The 27,389-nt window shown below is 37.4% G+C and overlaps 1 protein-coding gene across 6 annotated transcripts; it reads right to left on the bottom strand.

The window, feature by feature from the left end:
- Positions 1 to 1,111: 1,111 nt before the first annotated feature.
- LOC129242595 (arylsulfatase B) lies at positions 1,112 to 27,389 on the bottom strand. 6 transcript variants are annotated; one of them, XM_054879332.1, is made up of 7 exons: positions 27,263 to 27,389; positions 12,568 to 12,918; positions 8,482 to 8,641; positions 7,953 to 8,179; positions 7,577 to 7,838; positions 2,148 to 2,305; positions 1,112 to 2,076 (listed from the first exon to the last, which is right to left on the bottom strand). In XM_054879332.1, the coding sequence occupies exons 2-7, from the start codon at positions 12,808 to 12,810 to the stop codon at positions 1,234 to 1,236; spliced, it is 1,893 nt and encodes a 630-aa protein (XP_054735307.1). In that variant the 5' UTR covers positions 12,811 to 12,918; positions 27,263 to 27,389; the 3' UTR covers positions 1,112 to 1,233. The 6 variants fall into 6 exon arrangements, with proteins under 6 accessions (XP_054735307.1, XP_054735310.1, XP_054735309.1 ...); XM_054879335.1 differs by having other exon boundaries at positions 27,328 to 27,351; XM_054879334.1 differs by lacking the exon at positions 27,263 to 27,389 and adding an exon at positions 27,149 to 27,205.

Here is a 27,389-nt window from a genome sequence, read left to right as displayed (position 1 = left end):
ATGAAATTGATTTACAAGAATAAGTAAAGATTTTTCATTTTACAACCAAATTCACCTTACTTTTTGCCCACGACGAAAAAAATGTCATGCGGTCGTTATATGGAGAAATTGAGCTACAACATCAAAAGAAAATATTATCAGAAATGAACCACACGGGAGATGAGAAATGGTGCATCAATATGAAGTAAAGAAGGGATTTTGGTGTCTCCAGGAGAAACGACAAAGCCGAGAGTCAAGTCGGATCTTCATCCAAAGATGATCATGTTAAGTGTTTGGTGGGACTGGGAGTTCATGGTACACTGCGAAATTAATGAAAAAGGATGCCCAGCTACACCGCGTGAATGAGGCTATTCCACTAAAAAGACCTAATCAACAAAGTCAAACTCACACTCCTTCACGACAACGCCAGGCTCCATGTTATACAAGTCGTCACAGCCGCACTCCAAGAACTCGAATGGCAGGTACTTCAGCATCCACCGTACCTATTCTGCGGATCTTGCACCGACCGATCATCATCTGTTTCCTTCCCCTGCAAACCGTATGAAAGGCGTAGCCTTCGTTAATAAAGAGGCCCTTAAAAACTGGATTAACAACTTCTTTGACACCAGAGCAGAAGATTTTTGGCAGAACGGTATGAACAAATTCGTCGAGAGGTGGGAAGAGGTTGCAAACAGCAAAACCGAATATACAACTGATTAACTTATTGAAATTGTTATTGTTTTTTGTTTAAATAAAAGTTGCTATTAAAAATGCTACGAACTAATTCCCGAACCCAATAAATAGAAATAAATAAAATAAAATATTTATTAGTGACGCTTACACCTTTTTTGGGCATTTGGCCAAGCTCCTGCTCCTGCTACAAGATTTTGGTTTAGAATAATTTTTTTTATTTAGTGTGGAAATTTATTATTTTGACCATTACGCGCTTCATACTGTAGCTGTCTATACCCTAAGCGTCAAATATGATTGACGCACGACACCATTTGCAAAAATTATAAATTTTCCAGTAGGTTGATTAATTTTGCGTCGCCTTTTAGTGATTATTTAATGCGAAAATTATTTAATATTTGCTTTTTAGTTTTAATACTTTATTTATTTACCAATGGCAAGCTCTAAGTTCTTAAATAATAGTTCCTATATAATATAAATTTTTTATAACTACGAAGTATTAATTAAATAATAATTAAAAGCAGTAAACATTTTTTGAAGCTGAGAGTTTAAAATTATGTTTCACTAAGTGCAGAGCTCCGCCAGTATTCCGCGCCAAGCACTCGCTATCACATTAACCACCGCAGTTATCACCATTACGCCTCCAACGTGTATATTCCATCGTAGGTTAGCCGCCGACTTCTCTGCCCACCATTCCCAAACGCCACCGTGCAATGCCGGATCGCAACGTGGGTCACTAAACACTTGCCGTACACTCGCCATCGCACCCTGCCTGAACTGCTCGACCTCTTGTGCCAACAATTGCACCTGCAGTGGATAGAGTTTAGCCAAATTATAACGCTCGCATGGATCTTTTTCGATATCGAAGAAACAAGGTTCTAATAACGGTTCACAGCGATAAACAGCCTCTGTGTAATTCGCCACATTATCAGGGCAGTTATGTGTTGCTTGAGTTCGCAGCTCTTCCACCATCGCCACACTAAGCGCTTCACTACCGAGCACGTGATGCACCTCTGATGAAAGCACCTGTTGCGCATAATACGCTGCAGTGGGGTCTTGTTCGTTTGCGGCCAAATCACCCAACCAGCCATCGTAGAGGCCATCAAAACTCGTGCCATTCACATACTTGAGATTGCCACGCGTAAAGGCGCTATAGCCGACATACTCGTCCAGCACGTGAATAAGACGTCGAGGTTGTGCGGCGCCGTTTTCACTAAGCACACGCCACAAATTGACACCATCCAGTTGCAATTCGGACGGAAGTGTTATGCCAGCAGCACTAGCTAATGTGGGCAGCCAATCGATGGCATGCACTACTTGATTGGAAACGTAACTCTGTTGCTGCAACAGCGGACTCCAGATGAGGCCAGCCGAGCGTAGAGCGCCCTCCCAAGGTGATTCTTTTTGCTGTGCGTGTGGAGAAGCAAATTAAGGGTTAATTGATTTAGAAGAGGTATAATTTTGTTGAAGGTACTTACGCCGCGGAAAGGATGATTAGAGCCCGCATTCGAATGTATACCCAGCGTAGGGGCACCATTGTCTGAGTATAGCAGGACTATTGAGTTGTTCAGCATGCCTTTGTTGGAGAGAGTACGCATTACGCGGCCAACGCTGTCATCCAAGCGCGAGACCATCGCTAGATAATTTAGATAAAGTAATATGAGTTGGTAAATCGTAAAAGTGAGCGAAAATTCAAATAGGGAGTTTGAAAAAGTGCTTAAAATTAGTTTGGTACACTAATCCCTATTTAGTTTGGAAGAAAGAAATTCATTTTATTTCATTTATTATTTATTTTGTGCAAATAGCTTGCAATTATTTTATGGTCGATCTTTTATCTGCTGCGCGAAGCTATGACTAGTTACAGGCCGCTCAACTTCAATTATTTCTGTGATTTTATCGACATTATTGACATTTTCTTTAACATCAAAAACGCCTGAATGGTATCGACGAATCAGAATTTCAGCGAACTGGCTTGCATTTTCGCCTTTATCAAAGAAAAACTGTAAACTGTACCGAATTTTCTCTTTGTTGACTTCCATTATTAACACCCTGTAACTTACTACTGAATGGACTAAACAAAAAACAACAAACGAATTTTTTTAGTGTGAAATGTCACCTCGACAACGAGCATAAACTCTAAAATGTTTGATCGATATGTTGGTTCCGATTTTTTCTCGCGCTTCGGAACAACAGATTGTCTTTATGAGCAATATTTTCCGCACTGAAATTCACATTGAAACCAAGTAAATCTTCAAAGATCTGCTTTACATGTCACCAGCAGAAAGGTGCTAGCGAATTCTCTGTTCGAGTCCTCTAAACTTTCCGTTATAGTCAGAAAATTTTTTTTTTTTTTCATTTCATCAGTGAAATCAGCTCATCCTTCAAATTTGCCTATTCTCTGCTTTGCGTTGACGACCTTAAAATTTTTGCAGCCAATACAGATTTATGTGAGTCAGTCAATCTGCAATCCGACACAAACAGAAAAAGTGGAAGCTTAATAGCAATAAATGCTTTCACGTAACTTGTAGTACTAGGTTGTTCAATAAGTTTTGCGGTTCGATAAGAGATGGCGTTGCTACTAGCCACCATTTTTTGTGTGTTAGGTTGGTACACTCTTCATACGACCGTATGTTAAGTTTTATATCAATCTCTCAATTCACACTTTGTAATCAAACTATTTAGTATCGACGTGGCACAGTATTTTCTATTGGGTTGTTCGGAAAGTAATTTCGTTTTTTTTTTGTACTGAAAATTAGAGACGATCTTCGTTTAATGAATAAATATTTCATGAAATTATATATTGGCCATTATGATCCATCATCTTTTGCCATTTTTCCGGTAGTGGCATGATTCCACGCTCGTAAAATGTTTGGTCTTTGCTGACAAAAAACTAATCCAGGTGATTTTTGAGGTAAAGATTCAATCGTCCAAAAAATTTTGCAGTGACCGGAACAAATAATAATCCGAAGGGGCCAGGACTGAAGACTATGTGGCAGTAAAGCCAATCAAGCTGTAAAAGCTTTTGGCGAGTGACCAAACTTGTATGGCGTCTCACATTATCTTGGTGGAACATTACACCTTTCCTGTTGAGTAATTCTGGCCGTTTTTTTTTTGAAGTGCAACATTTAGTTTGCCCAGCTAATGACAGTAGAGTTCCGAATTAATTGTTGTGTTATCCGGTAAAAGCTCAAAAAAAGTTGCTCCTTTGAAATCTCACCAAACAGACAGCATCACCTTTTTTTGATGGATATTGTTTTTTGAAATGCTTTGAGCCGGCTCATCTTTTCTGCTCCATAATCTCTTGCGCTTGACATTGTTATATACAACCCATTTTTCGTCCCCAGTAATGATGTGCTTCAAAAATTGAAAATTTTCGTGACGTTTGAGGAGTGAAGCACAGACGTCAGCGCGACGACACAAATTTCTTGACGTGACACAGTGCGGCCGATTCCCAAAAAGCTGGCCAAAAGTCGAAAAAAAAGTTTCTAGATAGAGTTTTTTCGTCTTTGGGTTGGCTACAGTAATGCCTTGAGTAGTGAAAACCGTTCATAGCAACGTCCTGTACCCTAAGTATCCTCTGTATTTTCAGTCGCAACGTGGCCTTCGTTTGAGCATCGTATTACTGTCGATGAATAGTGAAAGTTGTACACATTTGAAAGATTTTGTAATGGAGTAAATTGAACAAAACCAAATGGAATCATCTTCGGAAGGTTAGTAAAATACGAGAAATCTTTAGTACATATCAATACCTCGACTCAAAATTTTTAGCTGCAGCAATACGTAGATACATTTTTTGCAATTTTTTTTTATAAAATTTGAGTTTTCAAACTGTATAGTAATACAACGCCGTCATATGCTGCTTTGAAACCTATTAAAGGTTACTCAAAAAAGTAATGGTTACTGAATAAAACAAGATTCAGCTGCTACTACTTGCTACCTTGGCTTTTATGCTATTTTTTGTGCACAAGAAATAAATACGAAGAGAGAATGAGAGAAAACAGTGAAAGCCTATACTTTCAAGAGGGGATCTGCTTGTATAAGTAACGTAGGTTTCTATACAAATTTTAAGATTAAATTCGTAATCAGCGACCCCGAAAACATATAAATTTACATGCATCTTGATTATGTTGTAGAATATACGCTATTTCACGTGAGGGGGTGGCCAATAGGGGTGGAAGGGGGTGGATTTTCAAAATTTTAAGATCAAATTCGTAATCAGCGACCCCGACAACCCCCGAGTAAAAATTTTGAATCAATTACTTAATTTTTTGAGTTTTGGCCAGCTTTTCGGGAATCGGCCGCACTGTGCGTGAGGACATGGTGAACTCATATATTGAGCTTCGACGTTAAATCCAGGTGGTCATAAACAGTTGAATTCGATAAATTTAACCGCTCACCGATCTTACGTGTTGTTATTCGCCGGTTTGCAATAATTAATATCTTTATCGCGTCTTGATCAGCTTCAACCGGCCTTCCAGAATGTGGTGCATCTTCGACATCAAAATCGCCGGATTGAAATTTTGCAAGCCAGTTCTGGCACTGGCATATTGTCAACGCATCTCCTCCATACACATCGGTAAATTTCCCTCTGGCTTGAACATCATTTTTTTACCTTTTGTATAGTAAAAAAGTAAAATTTGACGAAAATGCTGTTTATTGCGCTCCATATTTAAAAGGGCACCACCAAAAACTACTGCGTAAAATCAATTGAACTTATTCACACACAAGCCTTGCTATATCAGCTTTGAAAACATATAACGACAATGCGACTTAAGTGTGAAGTTAGCTGTGAAAAAATACAATTAAATCCTCTGTCGGGAAAAAAAGAAATTACTTTCCGAACAACCCAATACAATGGAAAAAGGGCAAGTATCGTGCAGCGATTGAATTTTTATTTTTGGAATGTTTTAAAGCAACGTAAATTTATGAACGAATGTTTGAAGTGTATACGGTATGTCCAAAACAGCAACACCATCAGAAATCGCAGATAAAATACAGGAAATCGTATTGGAAAATCGAGTGACAGAGATTTAGTAGAAACCCTAGACATCTCATTGGGCAGTGTGAGCAATATATTGAAGTATTGGGTTTCAGAAGGTGGCCGCCGTAGCTGAATGGGTTGGAACGTGACTACCATTCAGGAGTGCGTAGATTCATATATCCGTGCTTGAACATCAAATAAGAGAAATAGTTTTTTTCCAATAGCGGTCGCCTCTCGGCAGACAATGGCAAATGTGCGGATGCCATGAAAAAGTTTCTCATAAAAAACCAACTGCCATTCGGAGTCGGCTTAAAACCGTAGCTCCCCTTTTTCGAGAAAAACATCAAATCGCATATCACAAATAGGAGGAAAAGCTCGGCCAAATATCTAACAGAAGTGCACGCGCCAACTATTTATTTACTTCTTTGTTATTGGGTTTTGGAAAGCCCAATGAAACAAAAACACATTCGAAAGCGAATGTCTCAGAAACATTTCAGAACACTCGAATAAAGTGGATTTTGTATACCGATTCTTTGCTATGGATGAGACTTAGGTGTATCACCATGATCCTAAATTAAAACAGGTGGTTAAAGTATGGTGTGAACCTGGCTCTTCGGCTCCGAAATGAGTTCGTGTTCAGAAATCGGCCAAGAAAAGGAAAGGAGTTTTGTTTGTGGATTACTTGCAAACTGGTAAAACAATAAATTCTGAATATTATTGTAACCTTTTAGACCAAATGAAGGAAAACATTCGTAAAAAAATAAACAGTTTGCAAACGAAAAAAATTCCTTTTAATCAGGACAAGGCACGGTCTCATAAGATGATTTTGACGATGACCGAAATCCATGAATTAGGGATCCAATTGTTAGAGGATCCCCCGCATTCACCAGATTTGGCCCCTGTCGATTTCCAACTGTTTGCAGACCTAAACAAATTCATGCGTGGAAAATGTTTTTCATCAAATGATGGGGTCTTAACAGCTGTGGAAGCGTATTTTGCAACCTTTCAGATTCTCACTTCAGGGGTTAGGGATAGTCAAAATTAAAAAAAAAAAAAATGGTTTTTTCTTTCCATTTTATTAAAGTATAATATCTTAAAAATATTATGTGTAAATTTGAAACGTATCCGACAAATACTTTTCGAGTTATTCAACAATTAACAAAGGACGCTCGGGCGCTCCGGAGCCGATAGCAAAACTTTAAATGCGTTTTTCTTAAAACCATGTTTTTTGAATTGGTAAATAACAGTGATCAATTAAAAATCGCTTCTTAGATTTCAATAAAATTTATACTGCTTTTGAAAAACAAAGTGAAGCTCCAAGGACTTGTGTTGATCACCGCAAGGGACTTCTGGAGAAACAGGCTCCACACAAGTAGCGATAACTTTTACAATTATAAATTTTTGTTTTTAAAATTTTGCTAAACTGAAGTCGAAATATTAGGTATTAATGCTATATTTTTATTTTTGTAAACTAAAGCAATTGACTAGCAAAAAAAAAATGATTAAAAAATTATAATGTTTTCGGGCCTCTGACTACCTCTAACCGCTTAAGGGATAGAATTCATTAATTGGAATCTCGTTGCAACAAGGGTATAGATATTCAGGGAGACTATACTGAATAATAAACGCATTTTAAACCATAAACCAATTGGTTTTTATATCGCACTGCCAAACTTATTGAACAACCAGTATCTTAGCTCATGTATTTAATATTTGTATCAATTTTGAGATTGATTCACATTTAGATTACTTCAGTGTGAGCTGTGTAGTCTGTAAGAATATTTTTTACTCCAAGAACTGAAACAAAAAAAATAAATATCTACTCATTACAGTTAATACTGATTTAAGTTAGCCTTTCATACTGCTATAAACTCTGTGAACCAAATAATTTTTTAACAACTATAGTCTTTTCATCCTCCTACCCACCTGCATACGTGCGCCTCTTTTCATCACTGATGTGCAAAAACTTTTCCACCTCTTCTTCCGGCGCCTGCATTGGATTGTTTTCATTGCCGGTATGCACGGCCAAGTGGCTCATTAGCAGAAACAAAGGCTTTGCCGCCGCATCATGTTGGTAGATAACACGTTCCGCTTCCTGGGTGAAAATATCAGTCGCATAAAGGCCATCCGCCTCAGGCCATGGCGACAAGTCGCGACGGAAATCCAAGCCGGCCGTGTAATTACGATCCTTAAAGTGAAATCAACAGTCAAAGTTAATTAAAAAAAATGAAATTAAAATTTCAACTTCTGAAGTGGTCAATACGCGCAATTAAAATTTAATTTACTACAGTTTCTAACTCACCAGCATATGCATTGTGTGATTGTAGTAATCTATGTAACCCGAATAGTAGCCGAAATGATGGTCGAAACCACGCAATGTAGGCGTCAACTCTTTGCGCCAGAAACCTAAATGCCATTTACCAATTAAATTCGTTGCATAGCCGGCATCGCGTAGTATTTCGGGCAGCAAACGTTCGCTGAGTGGCAGGCCCCATGGTTGATCGTTAATAATGACAGATTGTTGCATACCTAAAAGGCGCGCAGTGTTTGCGGTGGCAAAGAAGAGAATTTGAGGTGTCAAAAAAATTAAATAAAAAACGAAAAAGAAAAAGCAAAGCAACAAAATGTGTATGTATTTGTGCAAAAATGAAAAAAACCGCGATGAAATGAAATAAAAAAACTGTCACTGTATTGGCTCTTAATTAAACGTATTTCGTATGAGTTCTCCTCGTTAAGCCACTTCAATTAATCCATTCACAGTCTCATTTAGCGCATACATAGTTCATTTGTATGAGTGAGCATTTACTATGTGTGAGCACTAACATACGCACCTGTGTGTATGGGATATTTGCCCGTGAGCAGCGCCGCACGTGATGGTGTGCATAGATTTGGCACATAGTGACGGTTCAGTATGATGCCATTGTAGGCGAGCGCATCAATGTTCGGCGTTAATATCTGATTCGAACCGTGGAAGCTGACATCGTTAAAGCCCTGAAAAGGGAGAAAACATAGAGCCCATGGCGTGTGATTAATGTATATGCACGCGTGTGTGTGAATGTGAGCGACTGAGCGATTCTTGATGTGTTTTTTTTTTGTGTTTTGTCTTTTGATTAGTGGCAGTGATGGGTACATTAAAGTGCCATACTAGCATTGTGTGCTTTAGAGTAGCAAATCTGGGTGTTTGTAAATTGCAAGCTCTTTTAATTAATGGATTTATAGGGATTTTTCACTTGACTGAAACGCTTGTGCGAAGGAAGTAGTTAGGATGAAATCTTTAAATGCAAATTATTAAAAATGGCTAAACAATTCGCAAATTCAAGGCAGTATCAGCTGGCAACTAACAGCATCCTTGTTAAGTGATACTAATTTTATATAGTAAATAGTTTTAAAGGTGAGCAAGAAGAAGAAGGTGCAAGTAAATTTAGCTAGAAAAACTGTATAGGCTTAAGGGTTTAGGGGTAGACAGAGGCCCGAAAAATGATGATTTTCAATAATTTTTTTGCTAGTCACTTGCTAGCACAAGTGCGTCATGTTTCGATTTAACTTTAGCAAAATTTCAAAAAAAAATTAATAATTTTAAAAGTTATCGCTGTTTGTGTGGAGCCCGTTTCGCCAGAAGTCCCTTGCGGTGATCATTACAAGTCCTTGAAAATTCATCTAAAATCAATCGGAGAAGAGAAATTAGTTATACTTTCAGAAAATTCAAAACAACAAATTCAATTTTTTGAAAATTCTGAGTACCCCTAACCCCTTAAAAGGCAAAAGTATGTATTCCATAAATTGTTGGTTACACCGTGCACATATTATCACACATGAGGGAGACCTACATACACACACAATTTTAATGATATTTATATTCTGAAAGGAGGCCTAAAAAGGCTAAACGTGTCTGGCCGTTTTTCTCAATAAATTCCTTTGCGTTTTTAGATACGAAATTCCTCTGAGTCAAAAATGATAATATTCCAATACCAAATTGCCTTTTCAATGCAAATATAATACAATTAAATTTGTCGAAATATTTTATTAAAACTCTTTTATTAAAAAAAATAAGAACAAATTAACTGCACTTCTGTACTCAAAGAAATAATAGGAGCGCGACGAATTACCAAGTTTTAACCCTTTCGGGGCGGAGCCGCTCGACGGGCGAGCGTCGATGAGGTCGAGAGATATTGGATTGCGCAGTAAAGAAAATAAATACTTTGAACGTTATAAAAACTAAGGCTTTACTTAACACAAGAACAATGTTTCATAAAATCAAAAAATAATTATAAACAAACAAATTGAAAAAAAAAACAACAAAAAGATGTTTGGTCGTATTTATGTATACGTTTTATATTCGAGCATTTTGTGGTATTGCTCAAATTGACGAAGCAATGCCGTCATCTTCGGTCTTATCAGATTCAGAGTAATATTCGTCAGAACTGTCACTATCTAAAGTATCATCTCTAGATAGCTTAGCCATTGTGCGTAGGATAAAATATATAAAAAGCCTGCTGGTTCCTCTGGCAGAGACCTAGAGAGACTGAAACGAAGAACTGAAATTCGTTCTGACTCTACCGTCGTCTCACATCGTAAGTTGACATTATAAGGAAGATAATGTCTTTGAATGAAAACGTGACTCTTTTACTATACCTATGCGTTTATTATCGCTCAGAACGACAGACTTTGCGAGCCGTGTAGCTACGAACTAATTTGGTCGGCTATATGCCGACACGCGTTACGATAGGTTGCAACGCATCTATGCCTAAAATAGATAAGAACAAAAACAGAAATGCTGTATACTGGTGGACACATGAGATCGCAGAACTTAGAGATATGTGCATCCATAAGCGTAGAAAGTATACTAGAGCCAGAAGATTGGGCCCGGCGATACCGGAATCCAAAGAATACAAAAAGAGCAGAAAAAAATTGAGGAAAGCCATAAGCCAAAGCAAAAAAGACAAATGGGAAGAGCTACGAAACGATAACCCATGGGGGTTGGGCTACAAAATCGTTATGAAAAAGCTAGGGGCCAAATCCCCTGCTGCTGATATGGAAACCGAAGTGGTAAGCAAAATAGTCGACACACTCTTCCCAACACACTGTGCTGAGAGGGAAGAACTCGAGCATGAAACAACGGAACCTGTCCCATTCACAGAAGAAGAACTAATAGATGCTGCAAAAGCAATGAAATGCAATAAAGCGCCAAGACCTGATGGCATAGTTGCAGAAATATTGAAACTATTGGCAATCGAACGCCCTCTTTTGCTGCTAAACATGTACAACGCATGCCTAAAAGAAGGAATTTTTCCAGAAATATGGAAAAAACAAAAACTGGTACTAATCTAAAGGGAAGGGAGACCCAACATTAGCGTCCTCTTATAGACCGCTATGTATACTGGATAGCGCAGAAAAACTCTTTGAGAAACTGATAAAGCATAGGCTTAGCGAAGCCGTAGGTTTTAGAAGTGGCAGATCCACCTTAGGAACCATCCAAGATGTAATAGCTAGCGTAGAACATGCCCAGGCGGGTAATCGATACTCCAAACGCTTAGTATTACTAGCCACACTGAACATTAGAAATGCTTTCAACAGTTTAAGCTGGAACGACGTAATTGAAGCCTGAAAGGTAACATTCAAGATCCCGAAGAATCTATTGAAGATTATTCGTAGCGTGGATATAGCGTAGTGGGATACGCAGATGGCATTGCAGCTGTAATAATCGCCCGAAACACCGACGAAGCCAAAAGAAAGTTAAATCAGGTGATGATCCGAGTCCAGACATGGCTAGAAGACCATGGATTAAAGCTGGCCACAGACAAAACAGAGCTAATCCTTCTAACGAACAGACGTATCCCATTAGAAGTAGACATACAAGTACTTGATGCCACTTTATCCACAAAAAGAGTGGTCAAGTACCTAGGAGTGCAATTAGATACAAGACTAACCTACTGGGCGCATATAAACCATGCTGCCACAAGAGCTGCCAAGGTAAGTGGCATGCTAAGTAAGCTCATGGCAAACCTTGAAGGTCCAACGCAGAACAAGCGCAAACTTTTAATGGACACGACGAACTCGATTCTCTTAAGGTGCAATGCCGGCGGAAAATTCTGCAATCTGTGCAACGCACCTGTGCTCTCAGAGTGGCTTCGTCATACAGAACAGTATTTGAAGCAGCGGTGTTAGTTATCAGCGGAACCATCCCTATAGATATTCTAGCACAAGAGCGTAAACGGAGATGGGAGGCAAAAACACAGGAATCCCAGTACCATACTTCTCCGATAATAGAGTTCAAACACTCACACTTTGGCAGGCAAGATGGAACTCTGAAAGGTATGGTAGATGGACAACGAGACTAATATCCGATCTCAAAAAGTGGGTAGAAAGAAAGCACGGTGAGGTTAACTATTACCTCACACCGTTTTTGTCCGGACATGGGTCCTTTCGTAAGTATCTGTGGCGAATGGGAAAAGTGAGCCAACCAAACTGCTTATATGGAGATACTGAGTATGATGATGCGGAACACACCTTCTTTAAATGCGAGAGGTGGAACGTAGAGAGAACAGGTCTGCAGCGAGCTATTGGTGTATTTACACCTGAAGAAATTAGAGAAAATCATCTGCGCTTTGGAGGCGGTACAAAACTGTAGGTCTCTCCATTTGTGGGAAAACATCAAAATACAACCCACAAACAAATTTTTTTTTTAATTTTGTAATATTTTCAAAATTTTTTAAATTTCGTTAATAATGTTGATTAAAAAAATATTGTTAAGTTCCTTTAACATTTCCCATTCAGAAATTCCACTCAGTCAATTCAGTAACACACAACTTTTCACAAACATTCGGTTTTGCTTGCAATTTTAATACTCGTACAGCACTAATACATTAGCGCCGCAGAGAGAGGTTGAGTACGTCAAGTACAGTTAAAGTAAAACTCACCATATCATCTATTAACATAATTATTATGTTTGGCTTTGCGTTGATTTGCTGTTGGTTTTGTTGCTGCTGCTGTATTGTGGGTTGTGTTGGTTGCTGTTGTTGTTTTTCATTCATTGCTTCCGAGTTAATTGGTGTAACTGCAGCCACGTGATGCCTCTGATTGAGCAATGCCGGCAATAAAACGAGCAACGACAACAAATAGGGGCCAACGAAACTTCGCTGGCGGTCAACTAGGTGTTGCATTTTGCGTGTTTTGTTTTTGCTTTTGGTTTTTGTGCTTCTCAGTTTTCAGGTATGTTGAGTTTTATTTGTTGTGCTGCGTGCATTTAAATGACTGTCACGCTTTTTAATCTGTAAGGGGAAAACGAGTTAAGGAACTATTATTCACTAAGTTTTTGAATAAAAATGAACGATTTGGACATATTTTATATTTTATTGTATATTTTATATTTTATATTTTATATTTTATATTTTATATTTTATATTTTATATTTTATATTTTATATTTTATATTTTATATTTTATATTTTATATTTTATATTTTATATTTTATATTTTATATTTTATATTTTATATTTTATATTTTATATTTTATATTTTATATTTTATATTTTATATTTTATATTTTATATTTTATATTTTATATTTTATATTTTATATTATATTTTATATTTTATATTATATTTTATATTTTGTATTTTATATTTTATATCTCATATTTTATATTTTGTATTTTATATTATATATTTTTTTAATTTTTATATTATATTTTCTGTTTTGTGTTATAAATAGTACATTTTTTTTTTTAATTTTACATTTCATATTCCATAATTATATTTAATTGTTAAAAAATGTAAAAAGAGGTAAAATGACATACATTTTCAAGAGTTTTGAGAATAAAGAATTTGCACTCATTTCAGACCTGGGAAAAAGAAAACGAGAAATACCAAAAATAAATAATACAGGCTTCGACACTTGCCGTGTAACCAACTTCATACCGCTCGCGCAGCTGATGCCCGGGCATTACTCGTCACAATGAAACGTCATGGAGGGGGCCATCAAAAGACTGCAACGTCACGTGAAATGGTTCAAAAAGTGATGAAGGGACTTGAGCGAAATCCCCGACCTCCGACAAAGTGCCAATCAAATGGCTGACAGTAGCACCCGCCTCATACTGAAAAATGATCTCAAATTCAAGCCTTAAAAGACCCAAAAGGCGCATGATCTCACACCAAAACAGCAACAAGTCAGATTTGAGAGAGCGAAGGAGTTGCTTCGCTTGGCCGAAAGCGGTCAATTTCCGAACATTGTGTTTTCTGACGAGAAAATTTTTCAAATTGAACAATTCGTAAACTCCCAAAACGCTAGAGTTCATTTGACCGACTATTCATACGAGAATTTGAGTCATCAATTGGCCACCAGGGGGCCGCCACTGGTAATTGTTTGGGCCGCTGTAATTGCAGATGGGCACTCTCCAATCATTTTCCTCGTGCCTGGCGTCAAGGTAAATGGGAAATATTATCGGAAAAGTATTCTGGAGGTTGCTTTGAAGCCGTGGGCAGACAAACATTTCGGAAGCAAACCACGGACGTTGCAACAGGACTCGGCACCATCACGCAAAGCTCGAGTGAATCAAGAATGGCTAAAAAACAACGTTCCGAACTTCATAACGTCCACACAATGAATTCACCAGACGCGAGTCCGATGGATTATTCTCTATGGGTCATTTTGGAGGGCAAAGTCCGAACTGAAAAATTCCCCAGTATCGAAACGCTGAAAAAGGCCGTTGTCCGCAATTCGGTTAGCTTGCAATTCGTTTCTGAACCGTCTCAAGGCCGTGGTCAAGGAGAAAGGTCGACATATCGAGCATAAGTAAATTCGTTCTTAATTTTGACTTATTCTCACACATTTTTTACTTTGAATTGAATAAAAGTAAATTTCCAAACAAAATTTATGGCCTTTCTAATTGGTTACACTTCGAGTGTCGGACCCTGTGTATAAGTTAAAACCTCTTGGATATTTTGATATTTAATATTTGTTTGTAGATCTGTGTAGTTGAATTATCCGGTACGAAAAGCAATGCGAGATAACTTATACGCACTGTTGAGCAGGTAATAACCTTTCGAAAAAAAAGAAAAACTCGTTTAAAAAACCAAACCTGTGATAAATATACAAATATAATGATGTAGAATTAAGATTTATATCATATTCTGTAAATTGTGCGATAACATAAATATTGTAACGTTTTTCTACTTAATAAACTCTTATCTTATTCTTATCTTAACCTTTTTGTGCTTGCTTTTTGTACGTTTACGTATGTATGTGTGTACAACAGAAAGTTGTTCATGAATTTTTGGGTTTTAGGAATTTATTAATAAACCTTCTCGTTTATTGTTTGGCCATCACTTGAAATTCGTTTTACTATTAACATATTTACATATTTGCTTTTTCTTTTATATTTTCATTCATACATTTTTTTCCAGCTATCTAGTTATTTATAACCAGCTATAATTTTTATATTGTAATCTGTTATCTTTATAGTACTATTCGCAATATTTATATTTTTGCTGATAATGAAATCAAATCACAGTACACCCGTGATTTTCTTCATTTTACTGTCAATAACTTAGAAGGGTTCAGGTTGGTGAACTCGCTGACCAATTGGCGAACTGTAAATCTACGCCCCTTAACTTAAACCAATTATCGATAAAGATTTTGCAATTAGACACATCAGGGACTTCGTATACAAAACACACAGGGAGATCGTTGTCACAGCCTCGATGCTTGCAAAATCACTAAGGCCTCTTATCAAGCTGAAGAGGAGGCTGTTATGATCGCTAGTTGGGTGGATCACGGCGCACAATCTTTAGCGCAACATGTGATTCCATAGACGTCATTGACAACAAATTAAGTGGCACTCGTTGGGAGGGTGATGATATTTCAGACCAATTTGTCTGCTTTTCCTGAAAAATTATTATACGGAGCAGCTATCCTTGAATGTGTCAACTTAGTTTTAAAGAAGTTAAGCTGGATGAGCCGGCAGGCAGAAATAAATAATTATTTAATACAGGGTGGCTGATGAAAGCCGCTATCAAAAAAAAATTGAATAACTTTTTTTCTTTTTAAGTTATCTGTTCCATTTTTGTTTTAATTTGCAGATTGATCTTTAAAATTTATTAAAATGGATAACTGGGACACGCAAACAAGAATTTGGATAGTCCGCCGCTATCACGCACTGGAGTCCGTAGTTTTAGTACAGAGAGAGTACAGGCGGATGTTTGGCGGCGATCCCCCGAGCAGATGGACCATAATGAGACTGGTGAATAATTTTGCTGAGCAAGGAACAGTCGCAAGAAGGCCTTATCATCGAAACCCACCAGTTCGGACGGAGGAAACGATCGCTGCTGTAGCTGCAGCTATACAAAGCAATCCAAGGGTTTCAACAAGAAGCTTATCTGCTCAACTTGGTGTCAGCCGACAGTCTTTGCAAACAATAATGCACAAAGATTTAGACTTATTTCCCTACAAAATTCAAATGGTTAACAAACTGAATGCAGCAGACTTGCCGATTCGCTTGGAATTTTGCCAGAAGATCCTGCAAATGGTGGAAGAAGACCAAAACATGTTAAACTGCCTTTTCATGTCTGATGAGGCCCATTTCGATTTAAACGGCAATGTGAACAAACAAAATTGTCGAATATGGAGTACTTCTAACCCACAGATACTCCACGAGACGGAATTGCATCCTCTTCGCGTGACAGTGTGGTGTGCGGTTTCTTCACGCTGTATTGTCGGGCCTTATTTTTTTGAAGAAAATGGTCACACAGTTACGCTTACTGGAGACCGTTATTTGAAAATGCTGAAAGAATTTTTCTATCCAGAACTACGCCGAAAGAGAATTCCTTTCAACTCTGTGTGGTTTCAACAAGATGGGGCAACGTCTCACATAGCCCAGACTGTTATGACAGAGTTGCGACGAAAATTTCCCAATAAACCGATTTCAAGAAACTCCGAATTTCGTTGGCCCCCCAGGTCGCCTGACCTTACTGCACCTGACTTTTTCTTGTGGGGTTTATGTAAACAAGAAGTTTATAAAACAAAGCCAACAAATTTGGATGAACTAAAACAATCCATTCGGGCAACAATTGCGGCTATTCCTGTCGCACCTTTCAAAGCAGCAATGAACAACTTTTTACTAAGATGCCGCACTTGTGTCAACGAGCATGGGGGGCATTTAAATTCAATTATTTTTAAAACTAGTTAAGCTACATTTAATAAAATTTAATGACTTTCAACTTGAAAAAAAAAATGAATTCCATACACTAAAAAAAAGTTATTTGAGTTTCTTAATGTAGCAAAATTCATCAGCCACCCTGTATTAGAAGTGGCCACAAATTGCACAAAAATCCTTTCACAGGCCTGTTTTATTGTTTTGTGTAACGTGTGATTTATGCAAGTACAAAATTATTTTTTTTTGTCCCGTCACACCATGTAGAGGCCACCCACATTCCCATGTGAGTCTTGCCGAGAACACCTGATTTATATGTGATGTAGTCAATTTAATAGCATTCAATTTAATTTTAAAGGAAATGTTGAATGCTACGACAGGCAAACATCTTTGGAAATCTATCAATGCTCTAGGAATCATAGATATGAATTTTATAGAGGTATCAAATTCTCATATGCGAGAATAATGAGTCGAATCTTTGATCTTCAAGTAACAACCCACATCTCACGGGTCCCAAATAAGCTACTGAAGATTATTCGCAGCTATCTAAGCAATCTCGTGTTCTTATATGAAACCCGAGAACGTTGCAAGACTAAAAAATAACAGCAGGTGCGGCCCGAGGGTCAATACTCGGATCTGAACTTTGGAATATAAACTACGATAAAATCTTTCGAATAGAGATGCCTGAGGATGTGCATTTAGTGGAATACGCAGATGACATTGTCGCTGTAATAATCGCTCGAAGCCAAAAGGAAGGTAAATCAGGTGATGATCCGAACTCAGAGATGGCTAGAGGATCACGGATTAAAATGGGCCACGGAAAAAACAAAGCTAATTCTTTTAACTAACAGACATACCCCTTTAGAAGTAGATATACAACTTCCCAGCCACTTTATCGACAAGAAGGATAGTCAAATTCCTATGAGTGCAATTAGATACAAGACTAACTTACTTACTCCGAACAAAACCACCATAGTCTTGTTCAAGAGATAACGGAAATAGGATGGACTTAGTCTTCCAACATTGAAAGGTGTGACACTTGGTCTTTCTAGGAGTAATTTTGGATAAGAATTTGACTTGGGAGACACACTTTTCACTGAAGGTGAATCGCGCATTAAGGATCTTTCAGCAATGCCGCAGAGCCTTTGGTAAAACCTGAGGTCTGAAACCTGCTGTGGTCCTATGGATATACACAGCACTTATCAGACCAATCATCACTTACGCCTCTGTGGTTTGGTGGTGACGGAGCATGGTTAAGTCCACACTCCGGGAACTATACAGACTGCAGAGAACCGTATGTTTATAGATTCTGTGTGCCATGATTACAACCTCTGGCGATGCTCTAAATGCCTTGCTTGATTTGCTCCCCTTGGATATTAATATACAACAGGAACCAATAATGTGTAGACTCCATACTCCCTACAGGAGTTAACCAGAAGAGAGCTGCAATACGGCGACGACAGGGCTTTGATTGCAGCTTGACAATCGGAAAAAATATTAATGTCTCCCTCCCAACAGCAATCCTAAAGCATTTTGCATGTTTGCTTGAAAAACGCTGCTCGTTTCCGGCAGTTTAAAGGAGACTGAAATATTGGTGTTTACCTGTAATAATAATTATCTTCTAAGCTCACTGACTGAAATTTCGTACAGTTCGGACGAAACATTTGCAACTAAAATGTGGGCAATGAAAACTTTCGATTGCTCAGCCGTTATTTATTTGGAACCTGTTAATTTCACTTTATTTGTAATAAAAGATGTTGATTTAGGTAAATAAAACAAATTTATTGAAATTCAACAGTTCGTATCTTAAATTTAAAAATCAAATGTGTCCAACACCTGTATCTAATAAGACAAAACAATTGCAACTAAAGGAAATCAGTAAACTATTTTTATTAAACTTAGTATTTCGTGGCAAAACCATTGCTCTGAAAAACAGCTCAGCATCGACTCGGAATTTAAGCTATCCAATTGTCAACTATCGTTTGTGGTATATTTCTCCATGTCTCCAGGACTCTTTGGAAAAATTGGTCAGTATTTGCCACATTAGTCCGATCAATTCTCTTTTTTACTATTTCCGATAGGTTTTATATGGGTCATTCGGGTCATTATCCTGTTGGAAGACCCACTTCAAGGGCATTTCCCACTCAGCATGTGGCAGCATTACCGATTCCATAATGCCCCTGTAAACATACTGGTCCATTATGCCCATAATACGATGGAGTGGTCCCAAACCAGCAGCAGAAAAGCATCCCCAGACCATAATGTAAGCACTATGCTTAACAGTCTTTACACAGTATGATTCTTGAAGACGCTTGTTACGTGGGCGTCGAACGTAGGATACGCCATCACTTCCGACCAAATTAAATTAGGATTCGTCGCTGAAAAGAACAGCTTTCCACTTGCTTAATGGCCAATCTATGTGATCCCTTGCGAACTGCAATCGTTTTTGTTGGTTACGCTTACTAATAAGCGGCTTCTTTGCTGGTCGGTACGTCCGTAAATCAGCTTCAGCCAGGCGACGACTGGCAGTTTTTGAGCTGATTGGTAACCCAAGCTCCTTTACCAATTGGGGGGCACTTCTAAATGGATATTTTTTACCTCTCTCGCTATCAGTTTGTCAGTTCTTTCATCCGTTTTTCTTGGTCGGCCTCCTCGATGCACCACCGCGATAGTTTTGTTTTTTATAAAGTTCGCAATAATTCGAGAAATTGATGACTTATGAATATTATATTTTTAGGATATATCTTTCTGGGGCATTCCTTTGTTATATTCATCTACAACACGCGCGCGTAATACTTCACCGAACTTATTTCGAGCCATTACTTCATTTAACTCAACTTTACAAAAAAATTGTGTTATCGCCACAAATTCTGCACAAAACTGATGTTCACAAATTGACACGATTAAACTAAACTTAGAACAGTTAGAAAACAAAACCAAGCTCAAGCATTTTTACCGTTATATAGCTAAGCTCACAAGGTTGCAATTGTTTTGCCGCTCATAGTTGCCAGATAATTTAATTTTTTTTTTAAATACAGCTACAAAAAGGAAAGGAGCTTGAAAAGATTTTTTGGAAAATATTACTCAGATGCTCTAGTATCCATAGCGTGAAATTGAATTGCAATTGAGTGAAGAATGACATTATGACAAAAAATAAATTGAAGGCTGCATTGCAGTTGTAAATGTTTTGTCCGATACTGTAAGTGATGTATGCAATAACAAAAGACTGGCTGGCATTTACATTTTTATCGCTTTTTGCATGCGCCCATCTATGGTACTGCAGTTCTGATTAAATTTTATTTCCAAATTGAATATAATAAAATAATTCAAATTATTTTAGCCCATAATATAGGTATATTATTATTATTATTATTTATAGGGGATATATGCAATATAACCTTAACTTAATTAGCTCACGGGCCATACATTATAAAATAAAACGCAAGAAAATTGTTTATCATTTTATGACATTTCGAAATAACCTCACATGGTTATTTATTCATTATTTTTCTTTTAGTGTATTGTAATAATTAAATAAATCTATTTCCGCCTTAAAACTATTTTTATTTAACGCTTTATTACGAGTAATTCATGTAGTGAAGGGTTATTAAAGATCTGTGACAAGCATCAACTAAATGATTTCGAAAGTGTGCCGCTTGCCTTTGCAATGTAGGAAAATTTGGTCAGATATCATCAAATCTTTTATTTTGAAAATGCCTTACTAACCTCTAAAATTAATGCAATTAAAAAGTGAAACCTTATTTTACGTCTGCAATATTGAGCCTCACACTCAGATATGGCTCTATTACATTAACATTAACATTGCCATGTCATTACATTAACTATGTTAATTATTATGTTAACAGCTTTATTATGTTAGACATAACAGATTGATTCCATGAGCCATACTTTTAAATGTATTGTAAGTAAAAAGTGCAGATTTTGCAATAAGTACACATACACACTCACACCTACTTATCTGTGTATTAGATAGGTTAGTACAATTATTTTAATGCTATATTATTTGGTACAACTTCGACTCATTACAGCCGGTTTCTGTTAAGGCATTTTATGAGACTTCGTACAACATTAATATTACTTTATATGTTGAACGAGCGATGCAAATATTACGTGGTGAAGTTATTGTAGAAAAGTGTGGCATCAGAGAAATGATTTCCAAAATAATTATTATACAGTGTGGGCCATATAGCGTGTGCTTTTTGAACCACCTATTTTTTTGAGAATGGTAACACAAATTGAAGAGGATGACATGTCAAATGTGTTCATAATTTACTTAAAGGTTTGACATTTACGAAATGGGACGCTATACGCTTGAACAAAATTTCGCTCAATGGGCAGAAAATCGTTTGACCGAAGATGAGCATTTTTACCGAAAAATCATCTTTTCTGATGAAGCTCATTTTCACATCGGCGGCTACGTCAATAAGCAAAATTGGTGGATTTGGGGCTCAGAAAATCCTCACGTTACTGTAGAGAAGCAAATGCATCCACAACGAGTCACTGTTTGGTGCGGTTTTTGGTCTGGCGGCATCATCGGGCCATTTTTTTTTCGAAAATGAGCAATGAGCCGTGGTTATAGTAAATGGTGAGCGTTACCGTGACATGCTCAACTGGTTTTTGTTTCCAAAAACTGAAGGGGATGCCATGGACGACATTTGGTTTCAACAGGACGGTACAACTTGTCACACCGTCAAAGTTACACTCGAACTTTTGGCTACCGTTTTTGAATTCCGATATCTATTGGCCGCCTCGGAGGTGTGATTTAAGCCCGTTGGACTATTTTTTGTGGGGAGCCGTTAAGGACAAATGCTATGCGAGCCATCCAGAGACGATTAATGCTTTAAACCACGAAATCGAAGTTGCCATTCATGAAATTGGAGCCCAAACAATCGAAAATGTGCTTAAAAATTGGGTTGATCGAGTGGCCTACTGTAAAGCCAGTCGTGGCAGTCATTTGAACGATATTATTTTTAATTCATAAATTACAATGTTCAATCTTTAAAATAAAAAACAAGTTTGACAAAATATTAACTAGTTTTTTTTTATAGCCGATTCAAAAATCAAATTTTACATGGCCCATCCTATATTTATCAATTATTTCGTATACTTGAATGCCTGCTGCCAGGGCTTAAATATGCACAGTGACTGTTAATTTAAGTAACAAAGTGTAAGTTAAGTATCATATCTATGTGCCCTATTCCTGAAAAACTTTAATACATCTTGCATAAATTTGAATGATTTACATTTACAATTTTTAATGATATCAAAGGCGGCACACATTTTGAAGCAAAACGAATCTATACCGCAACCGCACGTCACGTTTTCGAGCCAAAGTGCAATCGGAGTGGAAATGGAGTTCATTGGGACTAATATGGGACTAATATAATATGGGTTTGGGTACATGCCTTGTTGACATACCCTTTTGTAAAATAATGTTGACTTCGTTAAGTAAACTAATTTCGTCTGGGCTATTCTTTTTTTGTTAAAAATAAAGCTTTAATTTGTTTTCTGCATTACAATGAAATGAGTGAACACTTTTTTATATTTTTTGTTAAGAAATTAAATTTAAAAAAGAAATAAAATATCTGCATACTCTGATTTTCCATTTTCCCAAAATATTATGAAATATAGAACATTTCACAAAAAAATCCTTTCTGTATTAAATAAGGGATGAGTGACGGTAGCTTCAGGCTATTCTAAGTCTACAAAGACTCAGAAGCTCCTTCCAGTAGATCTTCCATCACGACAATGTAGCAGCTTACGCCTCAGCTATTGTGGGTGCAAAATTAATAGAAATATGGACTCAATTCGTTTCACATCCCCCCTGTTCTCCAGTCCAGGCATGGCTTCATTCCTTTGATATTTGAAGAAGTGGCTGGCGGGAAAAAGATTTTATTCAAACTAGTGGCAAAGCATTGAGTGTGCAGCCCTGTCTGGCACGAATAATGCCAAACAACGGTGGCCCTAGTCATAGCAAAAGAATACTGTGTAGTAGGGTTGTCCCTCTGCGGCACCGATCTGGACTGATGCAATGAACATCAATAGCTACGCAAAAAAACTAATAGCTCTCTATCGGCTGAGTGCTTTGCGGACTATCTGCGGCTTCCGCACTATTTCTGACGACGCATCGTTCGTCATTGCAGGACTAATCCCATTTGACGTTCGGGTTGGCTATGGGACTCGACGTAAGAGCAATGCGTAAAGAAATCGCTGAAGAAGAAAGGCGTCGCTCCATCGCTCACTGGCAGGACCGGTGGAATAGGTCACTCAAGGGTAATGCACGCATGAGCTAATACCCTCCCTCCCAACCTGCTTAAAAAGGAGCCGCGCGGGGAAACAAACTATCGCCTAACTCAATTCCTTTGAGGGCGCGGAGTGTTTGGAAAATACCTCCACAGATTTGGCCGTGATAGTTCACCAAACTGCCCAAGCTTCACGGAGAGTTAAGATGATGTTCAACATGACTTGTTCCAATGCCGACGCTAAGCTTCCGAAAACTCTAAAATTTAAACAGAGAAAGTATTATGGGTTTCATGCTGAAATCAGCTAATAACTGGAAGATAATCTACGCGCTTGTAACACAGATTCATAACGATCTAAGAAGCGCAGAGTTTCGCAGGCTAATATCTGACCCACAGTTTGTTTTATTCCATTATTTAATGTCGCTTCGTCTTTATTAAAAAACATTTTAGTTATCAGGCTGGGGTTCAAGGCTACGCCGCGTCGTAATTAATGTGATTCGATCGATTTGTCTACTATTCTGGCCAAGTGAATGGCAAGTCAAATAATTACTTAATATGGGGTTAGCATATCAACGCTTTGGTATTGAAATCTTATGTTTTTATTATCTAGTTAATCTTACGAACCGCCAATATGCAACCTATATGCAAATTTATTTGAATAGAGCAAACAATTGTTATAAGCAAATCATGAGAAAATTCTTAGCCATAGCAAAATATAAATTTCGTGACGCCACTAATCACGATAAGTGCGACGAGTATTTGCTGGTAGAAAAGTATGGACCCGCCACTGTAATCCGCCCATTCAGCAAGTGACCTTGGCTATGTAGCAGCTGAATGCCTTGTACAAATAACCCAATTGTGGGAAGAGGCTGATTATATGCAGGCTTAAATACCCACACACATACACTCATATATGTACCATATGAAATGTGTATGCGTGTGTGTGAGTGGTTGAACGCTCGCGCGCTTGATGTATGAGCGTGACATGGCAAACATGCATGCAAAGTCCAGGTGGACAAGTAGCAGCAAAGTATCGAAAAGACAAGTGACTATGCGTGTAAATATGTAAGCACGCACTGGCACCACTGTGATCAAATTCATAGTAGGTAAGAAATATAAATGAAATGTTGGCTGTCGTTATACTTCTAAAAAAGCGTAAACAAAGAATAGTAAATGTTCTTCCTCAATTCTTTGGAAAATTACCAAGCCAAAAGAGTGGCGGAGATACCGGTCTAGTACTCGTAGCTGAGCAATCACACTGCCCGGCCGGCAGCTCAAGGTTAAGGTTATGGCTAAAGAACTTTAAGCCGTGCAAGCGACAGTTTGAATCGATCGCAAGAGTCCAGTTATAGCTGCTGAAGATGCAATTAAATGAAAGTGAGCAGAGTCGTTAAGGAGAACTAACTGCGTGCATACGAATGTTTGATATGTGTGTATGCAGGTATGTGTGTATATATGCAGGTATGCATGTGTATATGTAGGTATGTAAATGTGTAATTTTATTCACTGCTTACGAGAGTTGACTTTGTCATTCCTAGAATTTTTTTTATAATTTGTTTGTTTTTGGCATCAAGTCTCAGAACAAATTTACTGTTAAACAGGTAGAATTAATTTATGGAAAAAATACTTGTTACAACTCGTTGAGTGCTTAATCGACTCCATTTCGTACTTGACTGCAAAAAATCACGTATTTATTTATTCTGTTTTGAAAGCGACATAAGGAAATTTGCAACTTCAGTTTATTTAGGTACTAATTTGGTATACGAGGGCGGTTCAATAATTACCCGTTTTTGAAGGCAGAGGCCATTTCTAAGGGAAGTTGGTGTTCGCATCGTGAGCTGCCATTTATCAAACAACGGCAAAATAAATTTCTGGCTGGTTGATAAGTTAAGATTAGGAAGGATTTGGATTTGGCAGCTATTCGAGTAAGACGTGTTTCGAAATTTTCGCTATCATTCGGTAATTCACTTTTTATTATCGGATGGGGAAAAATGCGAGGAGATAAAAGCAAAGTTGGATGCTGTCTATGGAGGCGCTTCGCCATCTATGACCATAGTTAGATATTGGTTCAACGAACTTAAACATGGGCGAACATCCCTTTTGGATGAGGAGCCACCAGGGCGCACAGCAGACGTGGTTACCGAGGAAATCATTCAAAAAGTCCACGATATAATTCTCGCTGATGGTCGAACGAAAGTGCGCAAAGTAACAGAGGGCGTAGGTGTGTCGACCGGAACGGCAATTAATATTTTTTTTGATAAATTGGCGATGAAAAAATTGGCGGCCCGAATGATGCCGCCATTGCTAATGGTGGACAACACGCAGATACGGCTATTAACTTCGAAGCAGTATTTGGATCAATTTAAGCGAGATTTGAAGGCATTTTTGCGTCGAGTAGTCACCCTTGATGAAACCTGGATTCATCATAACACACCAGAAATTAAGCCACAATCGAAACAATGGATTTTTCTCGGTGAATCTGCTCCAAAGAAGAGGAAGACAGTCCCATCGGCCGAAAGGTCATGGCGACGATGTTTGGGATGCGCACGGCGTTATCCTCATAGATGTTTTAGAATAAGGAAGAACGATCACAGGAAAATACTACAGTGAGTTATTGGACCGCTTTCACAAAAAATTGAGGGAGTCAAGGCCGAATTAGGTGAAAAAGAAGGTGCTGTTTCACCACGATGACGCACCAGCAAATTTATCCGGATTTGTCGACGCCAAATTGCATGAATTGCGTTATGAATTGCTGTCGCACCTCCCCTATTCACTCGATCTGGCTCTCTGCGACTTTTTCTTGTTCCGAGGAAGTCATCGTCGTGACAGAGGCGTATTTTGGAGAGCTCGACCAACCCTATGTTTTGTATATCTTTCTAAAAGGGCCTATGTTGAATAAAAAAGTTTTTTTTTTTTTAAATGGTGTCTTCATTTCTATTAATAATATAATTATTTCATAAATTATGTTACACTTTTTATGCGAGCGCGAATTTCGTGAGGGGTTCGGATGTTTCCCAACAATTGTTAAAATAAAAAATTTTGCTGAAAGTTTTTAAAATATGAAATATATTTTTATAATTTTAAGGTCTACATGTTTTATGTTTTTTTACCGCTTTTATGTTAACCAACTTTCTTCTGTATCCGAGATTTCATTAGAAACTTTGCAGCCGAGTTTTAAGCGAATTACCGATAAGGTAAAGACTTAAAACTTGTAATGAAGCTCAAATTTGTAAAATATGTGAATTTTCCCAAAGGGTGATTAATTTTGTGCCAAATAACTTCCAAAGTTTGAACTTTTACCCATTTTGTTAATTTAGCTGTTACAATCAACTTGTTGAAAATGAGAAGTTAGTGAAATTTTAGAAAATTTTTGCAATTCATGGACTAAAAATAAAAAATCAAGTTTTAAATACCAACTTCCAAAATGGTTTCAAACTAAAATTAAAAAAAATTATTATAAACAAAACAAAGACAATAAAAAATCTAATTTTAAATTCTGGCTTCCCCAAAATGGTTTCAACCGAAAATAAAAAAAAAAATTATTATAAGCAAAAAGCAAAAAAACAATATAAAAAAAATAATTGTTTTGCGTTGGGCGAGATATTTTTTTTTTGTATTTGTATATAATAAAAGCGTGCGGCGTGCGCATAAGAAAAGTAGCAGTTGAGTAAAAAGTTGATTACGTGAGTTTTCAAATTAGATTGGCGATTAAATTAAATAAAACGCGTTTGAATATAAACGAGAGAGCAAGAAAAAAGTTAATTAATTATTAAATATTTACAAAATTTTGCTGCACTCTTAACAAACACTTAAATATGTTTTTTTTTTCTTTTCACATGCATAAAATATAGATTCTCCCGTTTCAGTAAACACTTTAACAAAAAATAAATGCACTAAAATCTCGGCAGGTATACAGGTATATATAGATACATATACCTATGTACGGATGTATACGGCACCAGCACTTCACAATTTAAAAATCAAAAAAATTTTAAACGGCAAACTCCGTTTAAATAATTTTAACTTCTATTTATACCGAATTACTATCCACGACTGATCCTTCCCAATCCAATTCCTCGCGACGACTAACCTGAACACCGAACACCAGTCTGACGAATTACAATCGCTTCTACAATATTTTTGTTTTAGTCGCCGCAAAGCAAATAACCAGCCAATATATTAGCACAGTAACAACAAACCGTACCTACATGCGTACATATACAAGTACATATAAAAGCCGACGATCGCTGACGTTTATGCTAATACAACCACGTTATTGTTGTTATCATTTTTTGTTGTTGTTTAATTATTGCTTGTGTGTGCAGGCATTT

This window comes from Anastrepha obliqua, chromosome 3, assembly GCF_027943255.1.
Source record: "Anastrepha obliqua isolate idAnaObli1 chromosome 3, idAnaObli1_1.0, whole genome shotgun sequence".
Taxonomy (NCBI): Eukaryota; Metazoa; Arthropoda; class Insecta; order Diptera; family Tephritidae; genus Anastrepha; species Anastrepha obliqua.
The sequence above is the reverse complement of the archived record's forward strand: the minus strand, read 5'-3'. Positions and strand labels throughout refer to the sequence as shown.

What these genes read in the sequence shown, in the direction of transcription:
- LOC129242595 (XM_054879332.1), bottom strand. Translation starts at nt 12,810, where the DNA reads ATGCAACACCTAGTTGACCGCCAGCGAAGTTTCGTTGGCCCCTATTTG. An exon ending in TTATGTTAATAGATGATATG is followed by an intron (nt 8,642 to 12,567) that starts GTGAGTTTTACT and finishes CTCCCTTTTCAG; the next exon opens with GGCTTTAACGATGTCAGCTT. An exon ending in CTAATCATCCTTTCCGCGGC is followed by an intron (nt 2,077 to 2,147) that starts GTAAGTACCTTC and finishes CCACACGCACAG; the next exon opens with CAAAAAGAATCACCTTGGGA.